General features: G+C 38.1%; 1 protein-coding gene and 1 long non-coding RNA gene across 3 annotated transcripts in view; one reads left to right on the forward strand and one right to left on the reverse strand.

The window, feature by feature from the left end:
- LOC122648528 overlaps positions 1-4,037 on the forward strand; it is a 207,957-nt gene extending 203,920 nt beyond the window's left edge. For both annotated transcript variants that reach the window (XM_043841740.1, XM_043841741.1), the window contains exons 63-64: positions 2,536-2,644; positions 3,620-4,037. In XM_043841740.1, coding sequence (XP_043697675.1) covers positions 2,536-2,644; positions 3,620-3,964 — 454 coding nt within the window. In that variant the 3' untranslated portion in view covers positions 3,965-4,037. The remainder of the gene's footprint in view (positions 1-2,535; positions 2,645-3,619) is intronic.
- LOC122648529 lies at positions 108-15,628 on the reverse strand. Its single transcript, XR_006331094.1, has 3 exons — positions 15,615-15,628; positions 6,231-6,235; positions 108-500 (listed from the first exon to the last, which is right to left on the reverse strand). It is a non-coding gene; the product is annotated as an uncharacterized LOC122648529 (long non-coding RNA).
- Between the last annotated feature and the right edge of the window lie 161 nt (positions 15,629-15,789).

Consider the following 15,789-nt stretch of genomic DNA (forward strand, 5'->3'; position numbering starts at 1 on the left):
TCAAGTTCATCACCAAAAATAAAGAGTCCCTGCAATCCAAAACACCACTTCAATGCTTCTTCCCTAGGTCTAAATGTCACATATAGGGCAATCCCTGAAATGAATTTAAGATGATACGAACTCAAGATAATCAAGAAATCCTTCTCTTGGGGCCCATTGCCACACCTACTGCCAAAGGACTTCTGTTCAGTGATGATGCTTGTTGCGGGTGAAAAACGAATCATGAATGCAAATTCTTCATGTTACCACCACATTTCATAAATCGAATCATTCCAGCACCAGGACAAAACCACCAATGTTGAATACACAAGCAATCGATCAGAGTAGCAGATTTAATTTCAAATAACAGATTTGATAGTATATATGGTTTGTAAGAATGTAAGAACAAGCAGCACAACTGCTACAATAACTGAAATTTCTGTCCATGGCATGTTGAAATAAGTATGTCTCAAATTTGCCTTCCATGAATGCCAAGTTACCCTGTAATACACATTCAAATCCTGACAAATCCCAGAAAATATTGGTGGAGTATTTTTTAGGGTTTCCGTAATTTCTTCACCATTATTTGTTTCCCGCAATTTTTCGAAATAGAAAGTTAGAAGAGAACAGCAATGATAGGCGGTGATTGCATCAAAGTCTCAAAAAATGCAGTTTTTGCACCCTTGCTTCGCTGAAAGTCTCGTGGGAAGAAGAAGAAGAGGAGGAGAAACAGCAGCGACTACAAGACGAACGGAGCTTTCTCTTGTCGGTTTTCGTGGATGGAAAGAAGAAAATTAGGAAGACAAGGAGAGAGGGAATCAGTTACTGCAATAAAAAGGATGGTGGTGGTGGCGGTGGTGGTGGTGGGTATGTAAAAGAAGATGATGATTTGGGGAAGATAAGGGCATTTTGGTCTTTTCAAATTTTAGCAAATAGGTCAGGGCAATTAGGTCTTTTCAAATTTTAGAAAAGATAGAAGAAAGGGTAGTTTGGTCATCTTTTAGCATTTAATACCTGGTGTGGACTTAAATGGCATTAGGGGGGTAAAGCAGGGGTGGTACGTGGAATATTGAGGGGTGGTACGTGGAATTATCGGAAGCTTAGGGGGCTACGAGGAATATTGGGTGCATTACAGGGGGGTACGTGTACTTTACCCAAAATTAAAATACTCACTGGATTGAGCAATGGAGAAGGATTGAACCACCTGCAATGAAGATCCTCCCAGCCGTCATGGCGTAAGGAGTCGTAGGAGATTCACCTACCCTTTCCACCTTGATAGAACCACAAGGATATACACTCACAAAGAGCAGCAGCAGCTATGGCAACAAAACAAAAGTTTTTCATTAGTTAAATTCTTGTTCAATACTTGGTCCCCTTACAACCTTATATAAAAGACTCAAAATTAGACTCCTACACTAAAAAGGAAAGGCCTAACCCAATCCTTTACCTATTAGCTAACTTAAACTAACTAGGAAATTGAAATAGACTCAAATTAAAGTCCTTATCCAGCCCATCTAAACAACTAAAAGAAAACTAATAAAATCACTTAAATTGAACCACTGGTTCAAACCAGCTTTGGACCGGTTCAAGTTAAAACATTAAAAACATGAAAATAAAACTAAGTATAGGACTAAAACATCTAATCCCGTATGCAACCTAATTATCCATATTTTAGGCCCAGAAAAGTGGCCTATTACATAAAAAACCCTTGGGATCAAAGGCCCAACATATATATATCCCAACCCTAGACTTATTTCTAAAGAAATAAGCCCATTTCGATGATGAATCTGCATCACCCTTACAAACAGAATTTAGAAAATATCTAGAACTACTGCATAATAGAAACTAATGGCTGGTAATTATGAGACGCCCGTCCAGCCTTCTAGAAGCAATGAAATTAAAAAAAAAAAAAATTACAACTTAAATAAACCCCACACATGTAGTAAAAGGACTAAATCCAAGCCTGAACCATGGGTTCAGTTTAAGACAAAAACTGATCCAAAACTTGACCAAAAATGCTGAACCATAGGGTTCATCTCTGGACACTGGACTGGTTCCTTCTCCTGCTGCACATGTATTTCTGACCGACCTTGGATCTGTATCAAAGTTACCTCCACAAAAATTTTGTAGCTATCTAGATTTCCATCTTAGTTCAATGTGCTGTCAAGACTAGTGTAACATCTATAGCTTAAGAAACTAAAATGAAAGACTTGGTCCAAAAAAATCGATGGTAGTCCCGTATTTCTGCCAGGTTTTTGGAATTTTGAAATAGAATAAGTGGCATCATCATTCTTGCCATCTGTGACAACATCATTCTCACTTAAATGAAGGGTTTAGTGTATCAGCATTAAACAGACATGGAAAACTTTTTCTTTTTTGTTTGTAAATTGGTCTATGTTTACTATATGCCAGTCCATATCATCACCTCTTTAAGTTATCTGTATTTTATTCTTATCACTGGGAATTGAACCTTAGATTCCAAATGTTCTCACCACCTCATGGTGATGCTAAATTTTTTTATTGACTTGATAATATAATCACCATCTCTTGTTGCAGTTATGTATCCATTGGGGACATAGCTCGTATTGGCACTCATCCGCCAAATGTTGCTGCTGTGTACCATAAGATCAACGAGCAGTTCTCAATTCCAGTGGGTTACGACTTGGTAAGAATGATACTCAAATTCCTGACCTCTCTTTACAACGATTTCAATTTAAACATCGGGTTCCTTTTCAGAATCTCTCTAGAAAGCCAACGATACTTAAAATGCCAACCTCTCTTTACTAACATTGCAATCTAAACATTTGGTTTGTTTCCAGATTCTCTTGTAGAAAGCCATAACACCTCTTCTTATTCTAGTTAACTTTGTTGAGGTTAATTTTTTTTTTTTTTGGACAAAGGTTGAGGTTAAATTTAATGGGAAAGAATTATTTACTCACTTTTTGGTGAATAGCAGATATATCTCTTTTTCTTCTTTTAGCACCTCAATGGTTCCAGTCAATTTATGATGAGTATGGTTTAAACTCTGCTTCCATTGTCAATGCAAAGTTGTCGAAGCTTCATTTTCTAGAAGGCCGACGTCTGCTTAAGATTAAGAATAGGTTGATTCTTATTCTTACTGCCCACTCGATTTCGATATGCTACTCAGCAGGATCCTACTAAGCAGAAGATCCTTTAGCCATATCCCTCTTATTAACACCTTGAAAAACATTCAATGTGTACAGGACCCACTGCTTAACAGTCCCAGCTAGGAGATATCCTTTTGAGCGATCATAACCATCCAATTTTTTTGCGTATTAAGATTGTCAAAAGAAATGCCCTCTAGAAATACTATTCAGAATCATATCATTTTCCTGAGTCATCCTAATTAATTCCTCATTGGGGTTTGTTGAAATTGGTCTTAATTTCCATGCCAGTATCTCACACCATGGTAGTGCCTGGAGGAATGGAAATTCATCCCTCCTCCCAACCATTTATCCGCACCCCCAACCCCCCAACCTCCACCCCCCACACCCCCCCCCCCAAAAAAAAAAAAAAAAAAAAAAGCTCTTTCCAATTTCCAATGGAATTCTTTTGCTGCTCAGTTTTCTACATAGGGATGGATGCCTTAGGTGACTTAATTTTTCTACACTTCGTGCAGGTGTGGAGGAACTGCTCGGAGGACTATACTACTCCTGTATCAATTTGGTACCCACGGGCACCAGAAGGATTTATCTCTCTTGGGTGTGTTGCTGTAGCTGGTTTCTCAGAGCCACAACCAGGTTGTGTGTACTGTGTGAGAGGAACACTTGCCGAAGAGACAATATTTGAGGAGCAAAAATTGTGGGAGTCACCAGACTCATACCCATGGGCCTGCCATATCTATCAGGTTCAAAGTGAAGCTCTTCATTTTGTCGCTTTACGACACCCAAAGGAAGGATCTGATTGGAAACCAATGAGGGTCATTGACGACCAGCAGCAGCCATCACAAGAAACAGCTGCTTGATGAACATTAGAGTGGTATGATAGGCCTCTTTCCATGTGAATGTTCAGAAAGACTTGCAAGTGGGCTTTTGCTTCCGTCATTTGGGAAAAGGTTCTCTCATGAAATTACATCTCTGTGCTCCTATGTACAAAACTATTCCGTCACACCTTTTTGGTGCCGCTTGCTCAGAGAATCCTCTCCTCACATAATTTAATTGGTTTTTTTTGTCCCGGTAATGTATATAATTTAAGTGATTGATAGTTGACACAAATGGTAGGCAAAAAAAAAAAAGCAAAAGCATTTTTGTGGGCTTTAGGAAAGGTAATGGAGGGAGAAATTCCGAGAGGCACATTTGTTGTAATCAACCAGTGGTTTCCACACAATTATCTAGTGAAATTGAAAAGAAGGGAAAAAGTGAGATTGAAAAGCAAAGGTTCGACATTGTTTTCAACGGGTGGAATCAAACAGAAGGCAAAAATGGCAGAGTCCGGAATAGCTCTATTGAACCCCAGCCCAGTCTTCTTCTTCATCATCACATGCTATTATGAATGTTATATTAACTGGTGTTAAAAAACCCCCTTTGAATAACCTTGTTAAATAGAGACTCAGATTTAGTGTGGACCTGGGCTGAAACCCAAGTACTGATCAGCCAGTAGGACAGGTAAGATTGACTAGATCCTGCAGGTCGAGCCTTGGTAGATCAGATGCCGACCGACAAAGCTACTATGAGTGTCGGTCTCACGACTGTAGGTTCAGGTCGACCGGCAGCTTCAACCGGTAGACCATAAATTGATGTTTTTTAAGGAAGTTTTGAAAGAGTCTTGGGGATTCTTGTACCAAACCTTAAATGACTTACACACATCTCCTCCCCCCCCCCCCCCTTAGTTGGAGTTATTAAAATATTATAATTGTTCCATCAACTACCATCTTGGGAAGGCGAATGTTGTTGCAAATGCACTGAGTAGGAAAGGCTCAGGGATGTTTGTTGTAAGTAGATACCCAATTTGAGAGAATAAGACTGAAACAAAGTTGTTGATAGCCACGAACAGAACACGAACCAATCACGAACCAGTAGATGTTGTTGAGTTGCACTAATAAAGACACTATGCTTAAGGTTTGAAACACCCCCTATACTAGTGCAATCGGGGTTCCTTGCGTTTTACCTCAAAGATAAAGCAACCACCAAACCTTGGTCTTTGGCACGAAGACTTTGGGTACAAGGGAGAGGAAGGCTAAGCTAAAAAGATGGTTTTAGAAAACCACTATATGCAGTAACGAAAAAGGAAAAAACAAAAACAAGGTTCTGTTTCTGTAGAGAAAAAGAACCAAAGAGAGGGGAGAGAAAAACCACAAAATGGAATGCTTTGGGTTGTCCATTTCACCTTTATTTATAGTTGTGGGTGCATCCCTTCAAGGCACTTCATGGAATGGGTGTGTCCATTGACTTGAACAGATAGGATTAAAAGGTTCCGATCCAAGCAATTATATGTAAGTGTCTCTTGAAGATACCCCATGGTGTAGGTGTGTCTCTTGGTTCAATGGATTAGATTAAAAGATTCTAATCCAAGTATTATGAATGCACCTATACAAATGGATATGTCTCTTTAAAGATACGTATCCCTTAGCCAAAAAACTAGGCCAACTTTGAACCAAAGAATGACTCAAAATCGGGCCAACTTTGAACCGGTCTATTTTGAATCGACTAACTTTGAACCAAAATTAAATACACCACATCGCACTACCACAACTCGTCTTGACGCGTGCACGCATATGCCTCTATCAATTCTCTTCCACTTCCATTGTGGGACTAAAACTTTATACTAGTTTTAGCTTCCTTCTACACTTCCAAAAACAAGAAACCAAATGCAATAAATGCAAAGGGATATTTTGAAACTAGTGTTTTAAATAAAACAACCATATGGATGCATCTACAAACCCCTTGATAAATCCCTACAATTTCTAGTTCTAAAGCTAGGGTTACTCATATGAGTTGGGGCTTTAGAAGGAGTAAGAGAAAGGAGTTAAATGGGTTCACCTAGCACACTTGGAGGCATTAAAAGTCCTCCATTAATGGTCCTTCCCTTAGGTTGGTGAAGAACCATTAATGGTTTCATCTTCATACTCAACAACATAAATAAAATGAAGTAGAGGGACCCTTAGGTTGGTGAAGAACCATTAATGGTTCCATCTTCATACTTAGCAACATAAATAAAATCAAGTAGGGGGAAAGAGAGAGATGGAGATGCACTCACTTGAATCAAAATGGGTAGGTGTGAAGTCCTTCCACTCCACCTTCCTCCCCCTTCTTCAATTTCTTCTCCCTTCTTCTCCTTTATCCTTCCCTTGCTCTACTTCTCTCAAATCGATTCTAGTTTTCCTTGAAATGAGAAGTGAGTAGTGACTTGAGTAGATAGGAACGGGTGTGTCCATTGGCTTGAGTAGATTGGATTAAAAGATTCTAATCTAAGCTCTTATATGTAAGTGTCTCTTGAAGATACCCCATGGTATAGCTGTGTCTCTTGGTTCAATGGATTATATTAAAAGATTCCATTCCAAGTGCTATGAATGCACTTATACAAATGGATATGTCTCTTTAAAGATACATGCCCCTTAGCCAAAAAACTAGACCAAATTTGAACCAAAGAATGACCCGAAACCGGGCCAACTTTGAACTAGTCTACTTTGAACCGACTTAACTTTAAATCAAAATTAAATACATCATTTCACACTAGCACGACTTGGCTCGATGCGTGCGTACATATGCCTCTATCAATTCTCTTCCACTTCCGATGTGGGACTAAAACTTTATACTAGTTTTAGCTTCCTTCTACACTTCCAAAAATAAGAAACCAAATGCAATAAATGCAAAGGGATATTTTAAAACTAGTGTTTTAATTAAAACAAACACATCGAGAATGACGAACTTTACGGATTCATTCTTTATATATCATATGATATCGAGAATTTTGAGAATGCTTCTTCTCCTGCTGTTGCAAGATGTCATGCTGCAGAAGGATGAATCGTCATAGCTAATGATGAAAATGCGTCTTACCTCAAGAAGGCTACAAATTTGAAGAGGATTCTCGAGAAAGGTGCGAAGGTGGACGGAATCCTTGAGGAAAAGATCGAGGAGGAGGATAAACAAGTTCGTGATGCGTAGTCTGAAGCGGAGCAAAAGAAGGAAAATAAATCTGAAACCGATGGACTACCTGCTTTTCTGATGAATGCCGAACTTGGAGGATTCATTCATTATGTTTCAGTCTTCAAGGACAAATATGAAATGGAATCGTCTCTAAGCACAGCTGCGAAAGAATGATTGATGATGAATGATGAAGATAAATCTTCTTACCTAGAGGATGCTGAAGATATGAATAATATACTAGAATCTGAATTTGAGAAACGTGCACGGGCTGTTGAAAGGTTTGAAGAGGTAACGGCCATGTACGAAATCTTTGAATAAGTAAAAGGTAGTAACTGTCAATTCTACTGTTTTTTACTTGAAGTGTTTTTTCCACCGTATAGATATAATAATCTGAAAGCAAGTTATTAATAGTGAATGTGTTCTTTGGCAAGCTTGCCCAACACCTTAGAGGCTGGAATGAAACAAAAATGTCTCGTTACTGGATGCAAGGTTTTTGATTTTCTTCTTGACTAAAAAAAAAAAAAAAAAAAAACAAACACACCAATTTTCAGTAATGTTGTTAACCTCACAACACCACATCATACTACCATGACTTGGCTCGACGCGTGCGTACATATACCTCTATCAATTCTCTTCCACTTTCGATGTGGGATTAAAATTGTATACTAGTTTTAGCTTCCTTCTACACTTCCAAAAATAAGAAACCCAATGTAATAAATACAAAAGGATATTTTGAAACTATTGTTTTAATTAAAACAAACACATCGAGAACGACGAATTTGACGGATTCATTCTTTATGTATCATACGACATCGAGAATTTTGAGAATACTTCTTTATTGGGAAATCTAATGCCCTCTTAAACCCTGGCTCGAACGGAGTGATGCACGCTGGCGGGTTTACAATAAGCAAATAAAATTACACCTTCCCTCGTAAGGCGTCTTTTGGGGGATTGGCAAGCACTTGATCCTACAATTAGTATCAGAGTAGGTGGTTGCGAGTTCGAGTCTCCTTGCGTGCGACATACTACGGAGCAGACTGTACTTGCGAGTGATCTTTGAGCGTGCATTTGGGGGGGGATTATTGAAGAATCCAACGGCCGCCCAATCCCCAACTCGGGCAGAACGATGCGCGCTGACTAGTTTGTAATAAGAAAATAAAGTTGTAACTTACCTCGCAAGACGTGTTTTGAAGGATTGACAAACGCTTGATCCTATAATTGGTATCAGAGCAGGTGGTGACGAGTTCGAGTCTCCCTGCGTGCGGCATACTGCGGAGCCGACTGTATTTATGAGTGGTCCCTGAGCGTGCATTGGGGGGATTGTTGAGGAATACAACGCCCGCCCAGACCTCGGCTCGGGCGGTGCGATGCGCGTTGGCTGATTTGTAATAAGAAAATAGAGTTGCATCTTCCCTCAGAATGCGTGTTTTGGGAGATTGACAAACGTTTAATCCTACATTATTCTCGTACTGCTGCGAGACGTCATGCTACAGACTGATGGATCGTCATAGCTAGTGATGAAAAGACGCCTTACCTCAAGAAGGCTACAAATTTGAAAGGATTCTCGAGAAAGGTGCGATGGTGGACAGAATCCTTGAGAAAAAGATCGAGTAGGAGGATAAACAAGCTTGTGATGCGCTGTCTGAAGCGGAGCAAAAGAAAGAAAATAAATCCGAAATCGATGGACTACCTACTTTTCTGATGAATGCCGAACTTGGAGGATTCATTCATTATGTATCAGTCTTCGAGGACAAATATAAAAAGGAATTGTCTCTAAGCACAGCTGCGAATGAATGGTTGATCATAAGTGATGAAGATAAATCTTCTTATCTGGAATATGCTGAACATATAAATAATATACTAGAATCTGCACTTGAGAAATGTGCACGAGCTGTTGAAAGGTTTGAAGAAGCAGCGGCCATGTACGGAATCTTTGAATAAGTAAGGGTAGCAACTGTCAATTCTACTGCTTTTTACTTGAAATGTTTCTTCCACCGTATAGATATAATAATCTGGAAGCAAGATATTAATAGTGAATGTGTTTTTTGGTAAGCTTGCCCAACACCTTAGAGGCTGGAATGAAACAAAAATGTCTCGTTACTGGATGCAAGGTTTTTCTTCTTGGCTAAAAAAAAAAAAGAAACACAATAATTTTCAGCAATGTTTTTAACCTCACAACACTACATCACATTACCACGAATCTACTCGACGCATGCGCACATATGCATCTATTAATTCTCTTCCACTTCCGATGTGGGACTAAAACTTTATACTAGTTTTAGCTTCCTTCTACACTTCCGAAAATAAGAAATCAAATGCAATAAATGCAAGAGGATATTTTGAAACTAGTGTTTTAATTAAAACAAACACATCGAGAACGACGAACTTGGGGGATTCATTCTTTATGTATCATACGACATCAAGAATTTTGAGAATACTTCTTTGTTGGGGAATCCAACGCCCGCCCAAACCCCGGTTCGGGCGAAGCGATGCGCGCTGGCTGGTTTGCAATAAAAAAATAAAGTTACACCTTCCCTCACAAGGCATGTTTTGAGGATTGACAAGCGCTTGATCCTATAATTGGTATCAGAGTAGGTGGTCGCGAGTTCAAGTCTCTCTGCATGCGACATACTGCGGAGCAGACTGTACTTGCGAGTAGTCCCTAAGCGTGCGTTGGGGGGAATTATTGGGGAATCCAATGCCCGCCTAGACCCCTGCTCGGGTAGAGCGATGCATGTTGGCTAGTTTACAATAACGAAATAAAGTTGTACCTTCCCTCGTAAGGCGTCTTTTTGGGATTGACAAGCATTTGATCCTACATTCTTCTCCTATTGCTGCGAGACGTTATGCTGCAGACGGATGGATCGTCATAGCTAGTGATGAAAAGACGTCTTACCTCAAGAAGGCTACAAATTTGAAGAGGATTCTCAAGAAAGGTGCGAAGCTGAACGGAATCCTTAAGGAAAAGATTGAGGAGGTGCATAAACAAGCTCGTGATGTGTAGTCTGAATCAGACCAAAATAAGGAAAATAAATCCGAAATCCATGGACTACCTGCTTTTTTGATGAATGGCAAAGTTGGAGGATTCATTCGTTATGTATCAATCTTCAAGGACAAATATGAAATGGAATCGTCTCGAAGCACAACTGTGATGGAATGGTTTATGATGAGTGATGAAGATAAATCTTCTTACCTGGAGGATGCTGAAGATAAAAATAATATTCTAGAATCTGCATTTGAGAAATGTGCACGGGTTGTTGAAAGGTTTGAAGAGGCAACGGCCATGTACGAAATCTTTGAATAAGTAAGGATAGCAACTATCAATTCTACTACTTTTTACTTGAAATACTTCTTCCACTGTATAAATATAATAATCTGGAAGCAAGATATTAGTAGTGAATGTGTTCTTTGGCAAGCTTGCCCAACACCTTAGAGGCTGGGATGAAACAAAAATATCCCGTTACTGGATGCAAGGTTTTTGATTTTCTTCTTGGCTAAAAAAAAAAAAAAAAACAAACAGACACAACAATTTTCAGCAATGTTGTTAACCTCACAACACCACATCCTTGAGGTTGAGGAAACTACAGATAGAGGTAGTTGTGAGCAACACCACACCTATTCTAGCAAGTCTGATAGTGCAACCTTCAATCAATGGATAAGATAAAATCCAAACATAGAGACAATCAGTCCTTGGTGAAGATCAGAAAAGAAGAATAGAAAGGGAAGAAAGCATATTTTAATATCTCTGATGATGGTGCATTATGTTCAAAGCACGACTGTGTATATTAAATGATGTTTAGTTGAAACCGAAAATCTTGAAGGAAGGGCACACCAGTCTGCCTTCACAATGCATTCAGGCAACATCAAGATGTACCAAAACCTAAAAAGTATATTTTGGTAGAATAACATGAAAAGAGAAATTGCTTAGTTTGTTAAATGATGCTTTGTGCTTTGTATGCCAGTAGATTAAGGTGGAACATCAGAGACACTCAGGATTATTGCAACTATTGATAATTCCAGAGTGGAAATGGGAGCATGTGACCATGGATTTCGTTACATCACTACCTAAGACATCCATTTGGTGCACCGTTTAACCACATCAACACTTTTCTTAGCTGTCCACATGACATATACATTGGAGAAATTGGCTCAATTGGACATTGATGAAATTGTCAAACTCTATAGAGTGCCAATATACATAATATCTTATCGTGACCCAAGGTTTACATCTCGATTTTGGGAGAAATTACAATAATCTTTGGGTACTCAATTACAAGTAATTAACTTTACAATGACATGTTTAGTAGTTTTTTATGCTCTAAATTTTTAGGGTGTTTTTTTTTTTTAAATTCTCATGCATACTTATTGTACTTTAGATTTCATTTTGTACAATATTCGATAATAAAAGTATCTTTCAAATTTTCACACATGCACCCATGCACATACGCGCACACATACTGATGACCCACCTAATGAATTCACAGGATCAAGAGAGGATGAACTTGTTGCTTTATTATAAAAACTAACCATAATGAGGAGGTTGCTACCTCTTTCATTCATAGATATATGGATTTGAAGCAACTATCAAATTGACAGGCCCTGCATCCAATCCTTGGTATTCAAATCTCTCTCATTACTTCCCTTTCAACTACCTCTTAAGCTGATGATTTGATCCCCACCTCTTCCTACTCATCTGCACCCAAACCCTTGCTACCTCTCCTATTAGACATAATTAAGGTTCAATTTTGATGCTAGTAAACTGAGAGCCCAAAATAGATTTTTGGTAGCCGAGTGATACGATGTGGAGGCAGCAATCCCAAAAGTTTACAACAAGATTTTCCATATATATATATATATATATGTCAAAATTTTATGCATTTGTTGTACTTTAAGATTATATGCCATAATAAAAAATTACTTTTAATTTTACCATAATGATATACATTTTTTTTGGGTAATTTACAAACACCCCCTGTGGAACGATACTCGTCACCCCCTCTTATTTGAAAATACTCACCCGTCCCCTGTATTAGAACCCTATATTATAGATTAGTCCCTAACGTTAGTTTTATGCTGTTAACTTATAGAGTCAGCTAGTTAAATTTATTTAAATCCCTAAACTACCCTTGACCAGTGTATAGCTACTATTTTACCCTTAAGTGATGATATAAGCAAGTTAATTTTGTTTAAATGCCCAAATTACCCTCAAATAAGGGTAAACTTACTGTTTTACCCTTTATCAAAAAACCCCAAAGTCAAGTGTGATGAAGGTACCTTCTCCAACTCCAGCACCGCAGCTACAATCTACTCTCCCCTCCCAATTACAGAAGACCAAACCCTTTTTCTGCTTCCATCATCAATTTCACTTTAACTCCTTCAAAGAAGCTGAGGAGGTGGTGGTTCTCATCCACCAACGAAAGCCCTCCTCTTGTTCCTGAGACCAAGTCAATCCACCCACAGAAGAAGAAAGAAGTTCCGCTCAATTTCGAAAACATCAGAACCGCAGGTAGAAGAAATTGATTCAGGAAAATAGGCTTATCCTGTGCATCTTCTTCTACCCCTAATCCCTCCCTTATTATAGCAACCATCACAGTGGCTTCTTCCATGTCTGACTATAGAAATAGAGATTATTAAAAAACACCATCACTCTTCTTCTTCTTCATAAGGAATTAAGAAGGACTCAAGCAATTTCAGGGGTTGGAGATTGAAGCAACAACTCCATCTTTCTGTAGGTACGATTCCTTCTTCCATCCCAAGTTCCTTTCCCAAATTTAACTAGGTTTTTTGTTGAATTTTTAACAGGCCCATTTCACGACCTTGAATTTTTGTCTTCTTCTTATCATCTATAGCAAATTGAGTTGAACTGTTTGAGAATAGAATGTCATTGGGACTGCTCGTAGTCCTCTTGCTCCCCCCCCCCAAAAAAAAATTCAAGATCTAGCCGGATTCGGGCTTGTACGATGACCCACCATTCCTTGCACTGCTTTCATCAATTTGAACTCAAAGAAGTTCAATTCCCTAGGGTAGAAGCTATGTGTCTGCGTTTGCTGATGGTGTTGGATGGTTATCGAGCTAGGGTTTTCAATAAAGTTGTACCGACCCTAAACCTTGGGTCTGAGCCAATAGCTATTTGGGTCGTTGGGTTGACCCATTTAAGGGTCCAGATGTTTAAAAAAAAATAAAAGAAAAAAAGGAAAGAAAAAAAAATAAGAAAGGAAAGGAGAAGATTTCAGGGGATGGGGAAAAAAAGTGAGGTTTTGATTCATTCTCTTTTCCTTGTTTTGACTATGATTTGGGGTATTTGAATCACAGGAAATCAGGCCCTTGGAAATCATTCCATCTTGGCCAGAAAGTTTCAAGAATAAGAGAGGGCTAAGGAGATTGGAAAAGGATTGAAGAAAGGCTGAGAAGAACCCTGCTGAGGAGAAGAAAAAAGAGGGCGTTGGCTTTGCTTGAGGTAAGCTACATATCTTTTTTTATGTTGGTTGGATGTTTTGGATTTGTCTGAAAGGAAATTCAGACTTGGGTAGATTATAGTTCTTGGTACTCTGGGATAGTTTGTTCTAGTTTTGTCTTGGTTAAACGTTTATGGTCTATAGATCTGTAACAAGTTCGAGTTATATAGAAAAGTCCTGATATGGGCTCATTTCTATTCATGATTATTTTAAGAGCTGATATATTGTTTCAATTCTCTTTTTGGAACCCATTCTTATGGAATTGCTTTATATCTAAAACGCTATTTTTTTAAGCTTTTTTTGGAGCCCATTCTTATGGAATTGTTTTATATCTAAAATATTGTTTTTTTTAAACTCTTTTAGGAACTCATTCTTATGGAATGGTTTTATATCTAGTATGCTGCTCTTTTTTTTTTTTAAATTCTATTTTTTGACTACATCTCATGTGTTCATTTAATACATTGATATGCTGTATTTTAAATTCTGTTTTGGCTTCATCTCATGTTACTATTTAATGCATCGTTATGCTGTGTCTAAAATTCTATTTTGGGCTACATCTCATGTATCCATTTAATACACTTTTATATAATTTTAATTTCTATTTTAGCTTCATTTTCAAAAATCCATTCAATATACTATTATGTTTCTTTTAAAATTCTGTTTTGGCTTTATTTTTATGTAACTATTTAATACACTAATATGGTGTTTTTAAAACTCTTTTGGAGTCTATTCCTATGTGGCTATTTTGATGACTCTTTATTGCTTTACTATATTATGCTTGAGAATACTTTTGGAGCCGGTGGGACTGGTTTACTAGTCCTTGGGAGTGGCTGCACAGAAAGATGGATTATGATCCTACCGGTAGAGTCCATTTTGTTGCTTCTCACTAGAAATCCTGTGCGATGGTATGGGAGGTGAAAGCCCTTTGTCTTTGATTCTAATTTTCTTTGCAAGTCCTATACCACCTTATGACGGGTAAGGAACAGGAATAGGCCGGCTTAAGTATTCATGTTGTCTTAGTATTGTAGCCTAGTGGGCTATACTTGTACTACTAGTTATTTTGATAATCGTTGCCCGTCTCTATAAGTATAAAAGAAAGATTTACATGCAACTGCTTTTGTTTTGAAATGGGGTTTTCCTATTTTGCATAGTTACATTTTTTTTATGGCTATTGCCTTTGATAGACAAGCTATACGATATTTAGTATAGTTGTTATTTCAAAATTTAATTTGGATTTTGGTTTGAGTTACATGAGTATTCGAACTATGATTAATTTGTTGGATATAGAATTTCACACTTGTCTATACTATATTTCGTTTCTCCATTAAACCATGAACCATTATTATCATGTCTTTACAAGCATTACTTTATAAGGTAGCATATTGAGTTTCCGAAACTCAGGCAAGATGTGATGTTTTGCAGATGATGACGTAGGTCTAGCCAGGGATTTCAGGAACGTGTAGTCTTGAGCGCGTGTGATCGTTAAGAACCTTCCCAAGGGCATCATCATTTTATTTAGTTTATCTCCTATTATTACTTTTAGTTTTCTTTAGTTGGAGATATCATGTTGAACTATTTTTCTATTTCAGTTTAGATGGTTTGGACCACTAGTTATGTTACCCTCTTTTGAAGACAAGGATATTTATTTTGGTTTTAATTCAATAATTATTATGATGGAATTTTATTTTAGAAGACTAACGTGTTACAATGATGGTTAGCCTGTTGATATGAGTTAACAGCTCGAAACCCGACTTTTTGAGTTTTGGAGCGTTACAGATTGGTATTAGAGCCTAGGTTTAGATGTCCTAAGACGATGTGAGAATGGGTTCTCATTAAATTTGGGTAGTATAAGTTTCCAATTTTGTGTCTTACTCCAAGTTGGATTCTAAGATGAAATTTTTGTTTGTTACTAGGAGACCATGTATGCATGGAGAGCTGGAGGTAATGATATTCACAGATTGATAAAGGCATTTAAGGATTTCGACCCATGACAGTTCGAAGGAAATCTAGAACCCTGCGAAGCGGATGAACGGATTGTGTACCTTGAAGATATTTTTGATATTTTGGCTTGCACAGATGTTCAGAAGGTTAAGTTGCCGGTGTTCAAATTATCTGGTGACGCCAAGTTGTGGTGGAAGGGAGTGGAAAGACTCCGCACGATGGAGAGTCCGCCTATGATGTGGTAGCTATTTAAGGATTTGTTCAACGAGAAGTATTTTTCCACGCATGTTTGGAACAGTTTGGCTGGA

This window comes from Telopea speciosissima, chromosome 1 (genome assembly GCF_018873765.1).
Source record: "Telopea speciosissima isolate NSW1024214 ecotype Mountain lineage chromosome 1, Tspe_v1, whole genome shotgun sequence".
Classification (NCBI taxonomy): domain Eukaryota; kingdom Viridiplantae; phylum Streptophyta; class Magnoliopsida; order Proteales; family Proteaceae; genus Telopea; species Telopea speciosissima.